Below are 9,929 nucleotides of genomic sequence, written 5' to 3'. Positions count from 1 at the left end.
ATCAGGAGCCAAGGTAACAATGACCAAGGAAAAAGTAGTAATACAGACATCGGGTGGACAGCACCACCTTCAGCCTTCACGGCAACAACTCCCACATCCTTTCACCATGGCTAAACGCATGCAAGGCAACCCTCCATTATGATTATTGCAGTTGCATAGTCAGCTCAACACTTCAACATTCACAAGTTGGAGAGGGTAAATCACTAAAGAAATGATGGGGAACAATGAGCATTGTTAATATATAACCTAGTTATCATAACAAGAAGCTATAAAGGTCTAAAAACGGAGTCTTTTACTAGCGGCCACTATACCCCATCGATGCAAAGCCAGCAGGTAACGTTGCGATTAAAGTAGAGAAAACAAAGCACTCAATTCCATATCTACCAAATGCCATGCATTTTTGTGATAAAAAGGCGACTGTTCATTGAATCTGAAGAGACATGCTGCACAAGACAGCAGCAATCAAGAATTCTCATGCTCAGGGTCAAAAAAACGAAGTACTCTCGAAGGACCGCCCCAAGACTGCTCATTGATAAGGGCTAACCTGCATCCATTCGCTGGCTTTGCGCATGTGTTTGTGTACAATGGAAGTGTGCACACTAAATAAAGATTATTCATTAGCCCCATGAGAGTTACATTTCAAAGGAACAAACTCACCTTCTGAGAAAACGAACTGATCAATGGTCTCATACTATGGCACTACTCCTGCCAACACATTGCTGCACCTTTTGCAAACCCTCCCTGTGGACATGTCAAAACTCTGGCCAACACTCGTCATTTTCCCTTGAATGGGGGAGATCCTTTTCATGTGTATGGTTCATCATCTGAATCAGAGTCAGATGAAGACATGCCAGAAGACAAGCTCTCTAAACTGCCCACAGAATGTTCCGTGCCAACATTGTAATGGCCTTTGTTGTTAAGTAGCTTCTTTCTCTCTCTCATCTGCTAAATAATAGGTCCACCAAACAGTCAAAAATAAACAACATATGATTACAGCAGAAGAGACCTGCAGAAAGCATTTGAAATGGCTGACCTGATAGAAAGAATTTATCTCCTCTTCTGTCAACTCACTACCTTCTGCATTTTCTTCCCAACCGAGAGACCGCATGAAAGCTGCTTCCTCCTCCTCAGAGTCCATACCTAGACTCTCCTCTGGTTTTTCCACAGCTGAAGAATCCTTTACCAGGCTACCTATCTGATCAGTAATCAGGCCATTTCCTGGGGTATGTTCTACGTCTCCATTACTGTGAATCTGAGATAAATACTCAACAGAAACAGAGTCCTCACCTACACCATTTTCTATTGCTTCAGAGCCCTGGCTGGGAACACCTGCTTCCTCAGGCATTGCAGATTCGCTTAATGTTACCACATCACTCTTTGTCTGAAGTGAATCAGATTTAAGGGTATTGAAAGCACTTCCATTGCCAGCAGCTTTTTTTCTCAGTGCGTTGAAAAAGTCACTTCTGTTTTGCGCTTGTATAGAAGCTCGCTTGTCTTCCATAAGATCCTTCGCACGCAATCCAGCCAAGGCATCTGGACCTGCAGATCCTGGCTGTGGAGCAGCTCTGCGATCATTAGGCTTCTTGCGCTGACCAATAACACCAGTGGCAGAGACAGACAAACCTGCTGCACTCATTGTTGATGCAGTTAGGCCAATATTTCCATGGGACAAGACTTGAGTTGAATTGTTTCCATCAGGGTTTACTGCAGTGGCAGCCATTATGCCGCCATCTTTGCTGGCCTTCAGAACGAGCAGTTTCCCTTGAGAATGCTTTGGAGTATCAGGTCTAGTGGGATTCGTTGACCTGTGTACAGAGTTTAACTGCAAGGACCCTGACAACTGATTCAACTTAGAAGTAGTCACTGTTCCATCAACTGTGCGCACCGTCTTGGACTTTGCCTTATCAGCCAAACTCTGCACAGATGAAGCACAACCATCTTCCTTTAAAATAAAAATCCCAAAAAACACAAGCATCAGTTTTTTAAAGAATGCAAGCAAATATCCCCCCTGCTTCAATAGCCAACACAAGCCAAGGTGCCCCCCTCCCCACACACACTGCTTCTCGTGCAAACCAAGTTTGACTACCCTGTGCATTGCAGCATGCAGAAAGGGAGCATCACCATACACCGCATGCATAGGAAAAGAGGATATACAATTAGAAAGATGCTAGGTTACAAGGATGAAGGATGCTGTCACATACCAATGCCAACATGCACCATCCATTCTTCGTGTAACTACTCCCTAATTTCTCGGGATTCATATTGCAAATTCTATATTATCCATGGACATGGGTGTTGGACACTACATGTAGCCATGGAATGTTTATGTTGGCATTATCATCTCCATATTGGGCATATATGTGCATGTATCTGGCCAGATTTATGAGGCCATGCATTCATCTTATTTTAGATATTTTTCTGCTATTTTTGTCTATTTTTTAGACATTATTCGAGTATTTTTTTGCATAGTCGGCCAGCCCACTGTTTTTATACTAGCCGACCAGCTCTCGTCCAACCTATAAATAGGTGGCTTGGGTTAGCATCATTAGCACATCATTATTCAGCTATTGCTGTTGGTTGTATGCACCTACGGGCAGCCCTCGTGCTCTACTTCAACAGATAACAAGTTTTCTTGCACGTGTGTTTCTTTGCAATATCTATTTGCTGTTTTTTCCTGATTTACAGCCATTCTTTCATGATATCAAAGCCCAGTGTTGCAAAGGGACCTGCGTTTTCTACATCTACTGCTGCTGCATGCAAAGATCCACCGCATCTACATATACAAAGGAGCTGCGTTTTCTGCTGTGGACCTGCGTTTTCCATTGAGAAGCTTCGTTTTCCACTAAGGAGCTGCGTTTTTCCTGCTGTGGACTTGCGTTTTCCATTGAGGAACTGCGTTTTCCACAGAGGTGCTGCGTTTTCAGCCTGAGATCTGCATTTTCAGATCTCAGCCCCGTATTTTGGTGTTACAACAGGGTTTTAACCCAGGGGAGTCATTTCTTACCTCTCCTTTTGGTTTCCCACCCTCCCATCCCTTCTTCTCCTTCCTTTCTCTTGGCTGCACTCAGCTTTCGAGGAAGAGTTTGCTGATTTTCTGATCAGCTTTGTTGAAGAGGAGGATTTTGCTGCGTTATCAGAGATATGGCTTCTTGTCATAGTCATTCTTCTCACTCGGGGATTCTATTTTCTTCTCCCCGATCCCAAGCCCCAACTTCACAGGGTTCTTCTTCCCAACTTCCTATTTCTCTACCTTATTCCCAGATTCCTGTTTCTTTTCCTTCCATATTCCCCGCCACCACCACTTCTCTTGTTACTCCCCTCCCACAAACCCTCATCCCAACCCCTTCCCATGTGCCATCCTATTCACCCCCTCAAGTGAGTGATTCCATGAAGCTGACTGCTACCAACAACCATACTTGGTCGTTTTATACGCAATTGCTTCTTGAAGGAGCAGGTGTGTGGCCCTCTGTCACCACTCCTCACTTGGTGGATCCCGCGTTTCGTGGAGTTCTGGATGCACGGGCCCGTCTCATCATCATCCATTGTATGACACCATCTATCCAGGCACAATTCATATCTTCCCGGAGTGATGCCAGTCAAATGTGGAATGAGATTCAGAGGAGGTTCGGGACAGTATCTTCCGTGAAGATTGCTAAGTTGGAGGCGGATCTTGAGAAGATCACCATCAGTGACTCAGATAATATCATTGATAAGATTGGGGAATTCACAAGGATCAAGAGGCAACTTGAGGAGTATGGGAGCTCGATCAACAACCCGATCAATAAACTGCTCGGTAAGTTGCCATCATCCTTTGACTCTTTCAAAGATCACATCTATTTTCGTGATCCTCTCCCCCCTTGTGAGGAAGTCGTGAGTTATCTCCACGACAAGTGCATGCTTTGCGGAAAAGGCAAGTCAGAGTCTGCTTTTGTTGCCTCTAACAAGGGCAAGGACAAAGGCAAAGGCGGAAAAGGGAACTCCCAACAAGAAGCAGAAAGTCACCACAAAGTCATCTTCTGACGACGACGATTCTAACAGCAACAAGGGTTCCAGGATGAAGGAATCTTGTGAGTTTTGTGGCCGACTTGGTCATTCTAAGGCCAAATGTTTTGCCAGGCAAGCTGCTTCCCGCAAAGCTAAAGCAAAACAGGAGTCCTCCTCCGATGACTCAGACACTTCACCCACGACAGATGGTTAAGATACTTCGCCAACAACAGAGGAGGGTATGAAGTCTCATGCTAAGATGGCTTTTCTTGCTGTCTATGATCCCCCTGTTCTTTCATCTTCACAGAAGCAAGATGAGTCCATCCTCGTGGTCACAGAGGAGAGTTCTGATTCAGAAGTCAGTGCCCTATCAGCAACAGAGGATTATTTGTAGGAGTTTTTGATAGAGACCTTATCAGTTCCTCTAATTCCTTTGGATGAGTATCTCCCTTCCCTTGTGTTGTTTCATGCTGATGCTATTATTGCAGATTTTCTCTCGTCTCTTTCAAAGGAGGATAGTGGTTCTTCTACTGGGCAGGTGGATGATTTTGTCGAGATATCCTCATATATTCTCGAGCTTCCTACTTTGGCAGTTGCTTCTCCTTCTTATGTTTCAGAGGAGGCATCTTCCACTATCTTGGAGCATGTCCCTACTTTGAACCTGGCAAATTCTACTATCACTGATGATCAGTTTGTTCCAGTGGTTGTTTCATTTCCTTCTTCTTCAGAGGAGAAGTCTGCTTCGGTCCCGATACTTGTTGCAGATGCAAAGGAGGTACCATCTATGGTTCCATCTCCTGAGGGCTTCTCTCTTCAGATTGATCCTATTGTTTCGTCTTCGATATCTTCTCGTGGCTTCTTCCAAAGACCTTCTTGGTATTCAAATGTACCATATCTTCACGAGCTTTGTGCCTTTTATGAGGAGGTTGTTCCTTCAGACTCTTTGGAGATCTTTCTTCAACGTGCTGGAGTTGGTCCGCCCATCTGGCAATGAAGAGGAGGTGTTGGCATTATCATCTCCAGATTGGGCATATTTCATGCTGTATCTGGCCAGATTTATGAGGCCATGCATTCATCTTATTTTAGATATTTTTTTGCTATTTTTGCCTATTTTTTAAACATTATTCTAGTATTTTTTTGCATAGTCGGCCAGCCCACTGTTTTTATACTGGCCGACCAGCTCTTGTCCAACCTATAAATAGGTGGCTTGGGTTAGCATCATTAGCACATCATTATTCAGCTATTACTGTTGGTTGTATGCACCTACGGGCAGCCCTCGTGCTCTACTTCAGCAGATAACAAGTTTTCTTGCACGTGTGTTTCTTTGCAAGATCTATTTGCTGTTTTTTCCTGATTTACAGCCATTCTTTCAGTTTATGGTTAAGCTTCCTATGCATGTGTATGCTAGCTATATCTATGAGATCCTGGCTGCATTGAAGCATGTTAAGCATTTGATGGATCTTGGAGAACCAAATGCAATATATAATGCCATGGATATTTGATGGATCTTGGAGAGCCAAATACCATAGCCCTTGTAAATATTAAGAACATATAAATAGATGGGGTTTCTTCCAAAATATGTGTTTAAATGCATACATTTGTGTGCATGGCTTATTTTTATTTGCGTGTATTGTTTTGTTTGCCTGGACAATGCTTGTATTTTATTGCATGAGAAGCTCATGGATCTGGGGACGCCTGGATTGCACCCATGGGTTAGTATGTTGCATAACATGTCTTGAATTAACTTGTATTGATGGACTTGTACAGTAATAATTGACATTTTAAAGGCAACCCACTCTTATGCGGGTTTTCTATCTCTATGCATACATGCATGACAGTCTAGCTAAGTATTGTTGATAAACTTCTTCTCCATGATGTGAAACCTCCATGCATGTGACATGCATAGTCAGAAATCCTCATGCATGTGACATGCATAGTCAGAAATAGGTAGAAACCCCCATACATACGACATGCATGGCCAGAAACCCCCATGCATGCGACATGCTCCGGTTGCTACAAGTTCTATGCGGGAGAACCCTTGGGAAGTGTTGGGCATTCTCCTAAGGCTGATTTTCAGCCATTAGGTGGTTGATTTATTGAAGTTAAGCTACATTTGAAGAAACTGGGATTGCTAGGCAATCTTGGTGAAGGGTGCTGGGCACCATATTGCTAACTTGTAGCTGGGCTACTTGTAGGCAAGTATAGTGTTTGTAAGTTGTTTTCATATTCAATCATTTTGGAAGAAACGATGGTGTATGGCTGGGCCAATCCACCCATTTTATGTACTTGTAAAATTCTTACTCCCTTAAGGCAACACATATCCTTCAAGGAGGGGGGGGGGGGACAACCCATCTCTTGGTCCCTAGTGCAGTATCATTTCTTTTCAATACTTCCTCATTGTATAATCAATTGTTATGGCTATGTATGTGGGATATGGCAGTGATCAAAGGATGATAAATCTTGTGATTTCAATATTAAATTCTGTATAACCACGCCCCCGTTTGTGACACTTCGTGAGCCGCCTTCTGGCCACACTTCTGGGGCTGTTTTGGAGGAATATGGGACAGATTTGAGTGCTCTCCTGGGGCTGATTTGAGGCTCCATTTTGGGGCTGCTTTGGCACTTACTTCAGGGCTGTTTTTGGCTCCGTACCAAGCTGTTTTATGGACTGTTTATGAGCTGATTTATGGACTGTTTTGAGACAGTTTTTGGACAGTTTTGGGACTGTTTTGTGGGACTAATTTTGTCTTGATTTTGAGAAGAGAACTCTGTGAAAGTCTCGTGTATGCTTTGTGGAAAATCCGGTGTTGTATGCACCCGCACCTTGGTTTATTGTAAAAGCCTTCTCTCTGAATAAAGAAGTTCCTACGAGGGGCTGGCCATTCCGGCTCAATGCGGTGTTTTTATATTGTTTATAGTTCTTCCCTTGTGTTTTCATGCTCTGTCTGATATTTGAAGTGTTGGTCTATTGTTCCGGGTCCCCGATTCCAGTGACACTCACCTGTTGTTAAGAGCTTATCAAGAGCTCATGCAGCTAAGGATTGTTGCAATGCAAGTAGGAGACCTATAAGAGGTGGTTCACACGCAAATACTCTAACGCACACTTACAACCATTAAAGGGGTTGTTCACACACATACAAGCTCCGATATATCCCAACAATCCCCTGTCGCTCTGAAGGTGGTGAGACCCGAAAGCAAAAGAAGTTGCTACCACCTACCCCATCCACCCTACCTCACCATCTGCACCTCATGTGCCATGGTAGTCAAGGTAAGACCGAGGTAACAAGGCTAGCACTTAGTTGTGGTTCCTAACTAGGATACATAGAAACAAACAAGCCTTTTATAATTGAAGGCAAACACACATAGATACATATTGATAAAGCAGGTAGAATATGGATGAGCTTGCATTTAATAAGGGTCAAAGGGTTTGGCATATTGAAAGGGCTATATATGCAAAGGCCTTGTACTTCATTTTACACATCAATCAATCAAATCCAAATCATTATCTGGAAGCCCAGCGGGGCATGCCGTGACAAATTCCACTACGTATCCAAGATACACACACACACACACACACACACACACACACACACAGAGAGAGAAGGGTTTAGGGAACTTTGCACAGTACACACACACACTGAGCGGGGAACACACACCGCCCCCTTTCAAGAATTTATTCAAGAACAATCCACGGGCTCTATCACCAGCCTGGACATTTCCCAATATGAAAGGGGTCTGGTGAACTCCAAGACATCTAAATTTTTGTAAAGTACAAGCTTTGGGAATGGGAGATTATCCTGGAATACAAAGGATCACACTCCTAAAAACTAGGAGGGTTACTATTTTTGGCTCGACTCCGATGGAAATTCTGTTCGCGTCATTACATATGGAATTGAGCAGATACCGAGAGTTGCCAAAGTCCCTATGACAGAATGTCTACCAGTTGGGATATTTTTAAGAGATAAAGTTTATGGAAGGACCCATCTCTTAGATTGGGACGTGTAGCAAGAAAGTGGACCAAAGTGAGACAAGTGGCCTCACACTTGTCACTTCAGCTATTGTGTGGCTCTCCACTTGTCATTATAGCCTTCTTTTGCCATGTTAGCTCATGGGAGGCCCAAATCTATAAATTGGAGCTCTCTCTCTTCATTAAAGGAGGCTCTCTTGCTGCACATCAGCCTCACCACCATTACAGGCTGCCCTAATGATGGCTACTCTCTTTCTCTCTCTCTCTTGAAGGCTGCCCATGAAGAATACCGACTATTGGGGACTGTTTTGGAGGCTTCCATCGTGAATAAATTCTGAATTTAATCATTTTATTATGATTTCTAACCATTGTACTTGTTGTACCAACCCTTATACTTGTTGTACCTGATGTACCAACCATTGTACCCACTGTACTTGCTATATCAACCATTGTACTTGTTGTACCTACTGTACTAGTCATTGTACTAGCTGTACCAACCACTATACTTGCTATATCAACCACTGTACCAACAATTGTACCTATTGTACCAATCATTGTACCTACTGTACTAGTCATTGTACATGCTGTACCAACCATTGTACCTATTGTACCAATCATTGTACTTGTTGTATCGACTGAATGGAGAGTTGAACCTGTTGTACCAGCTCTATTGCATGAAGACCCGTGTTTTTGGGGAAGAATCAATATCCACATGGAAGTATATGGATTATATTGTTGGCTCAACATTTCTATAGCCTGTGTTCCGGCTTGGTTGCCTCATGTTAGGCTGTGTTATGGCATTTGTATATGGATAATCTGGCATCTCCCGTGGGGAGAGTAAGGCCCTCAAAGCTTGTACATGATATTATTATCCTTGAGTAATAAAATACTCCAAAGGGAGGGGGGTCGGCTAATTCCAGCCTCAATCCGGTGTCACATGTGCAAGCTCTATTTTCAACATTTGTGGATATTTTGTACAACTTTTATGTTTTATGTAAAGTGATGAGGGATATGTGTTAAGGCTATGGCTATGTTTAAATGTTTTAATATGCATTGATGTGGTATCAACAAGTGTATCAAAGGCCCTAGTCCCCAAGCACCGGGAGTTTCATTGGTATCAGAGCATAGGCTTTCTTGGAAGCGGAAGCTTCCTTCTATCAATAAGGAAGAGAAAAGATCTCAAGTGGGGACCACACTTACCATCAATGTTGTTAAGCATGGCCAACCGCTTCATAGCCTATGAAGCAAGAGCATGAGGAGTAGACAGCTTGTTGATCTAAGGATTTATGAATTCACAGAATTTATGTTGGAAGCATGGAGTTGGCTTTATGTACACACGTTTAAAACTCTTTCCATATGGATATTGTGGATTATATTATCAAGCTTACATGCAAGCTATATGGAGATATATCTCGATATATCTTAAGGATTTGGTGAGGAGATATTTCTTTTGGCTTCATGACCAACTTGGCAAAGAAAAGCTCTAAGTATACTTTGAGTTTGCAAAGTTGGTGCTTTTGCTATTTACTATTAAGTGTTTTTGATGTTCACTAACCCTTGTATAGCCATGCAAGGAGAAAGGTGGTGGTGTTTGGCTTGAGATGGTTTCAGGGAAACACTGTTTATGGCATTGGACTTATGGAACTCATGGTTCACATACCATGTGTAGTGTTCTCTTGTCCTGCATGCTCTCTTGAAGATTGTTTCTACCATGTATGGGTGGAACAATAGAGAGCAGATGGAAGGGAACATGGACACTTCAGAGGATAGTGTGAGTTGGTGGCCGAAATGCCTACAAACTATTGGTGGCCGAAATGCCTATAAACTATGTGTAGCAAAAATGCTTATGAAACACCAAGCTATCTATGCCTGTGAGTGATTGTTTTATCTTCTTACTTGAGCCCATCTCTCATCCAAGGTGTGTGGTCAGAGTGCCAACACGGAGTGCAAGTGGTAAAGTGGACATGATACCTGGTTG

General features: G+C 43.0%; 1 protein-coding gene across 4 annotated transcripts in view; it reads right to left on the bottom strand.

Annotated features, from left to right (window-relative positions):
- Positions 1-351: 351 nt before the first annotated feature.
- The window catches only part of LOC147632223 (uncharacterized), a 37,750-nt gene continuing 28,172 nt past the window's right edge, over positions 352-9,929 (bottom strand). The window contains exons 4-6 of one of the 4 annotated variants that reach the window (XM_086808893.1): positions 1,211-1,915; positions 1,034-1,129; positions 352-945 (exon numbers count right to left, since the gene is read on the bottom strand). In XM_086808893.1, the coding sequence (XP_086665019.1) occupies positions 805-945; positions 1,034-1,129; positions 1,211-1,915 (942 nt within the window). In that variant the 3' untranslated portion in view covers positions 352-804. Of the gene's footprint in view, positions 946-1,033; positions 1,916-9,929 lie in introns of all 4 variants that reach the window. The other 3 variants (XM_086808894.1, XM_086808890.1, XM_086808892.1) reach the window with 3 other exon arrangements.

The sequence above is a fragment of the Cibotium barometz genome, chromosome 14 (assembly GCF_041138505.1).
Source record: "Cibotium barometz isolate CiBa-2024 chromosome 14, ASM4113850v1, whole genome shotgun sequence".
Lineage (NCBI taxonomy): Eukaryota > Viridiplantae > Streptophyta > Polypodiopsida > Cyatheales > Cibotiaceae > Cibotium > Cibotium barometz.
This window is presented reverse-complemented; position numbering and strand designations above follow the sequence as displayed.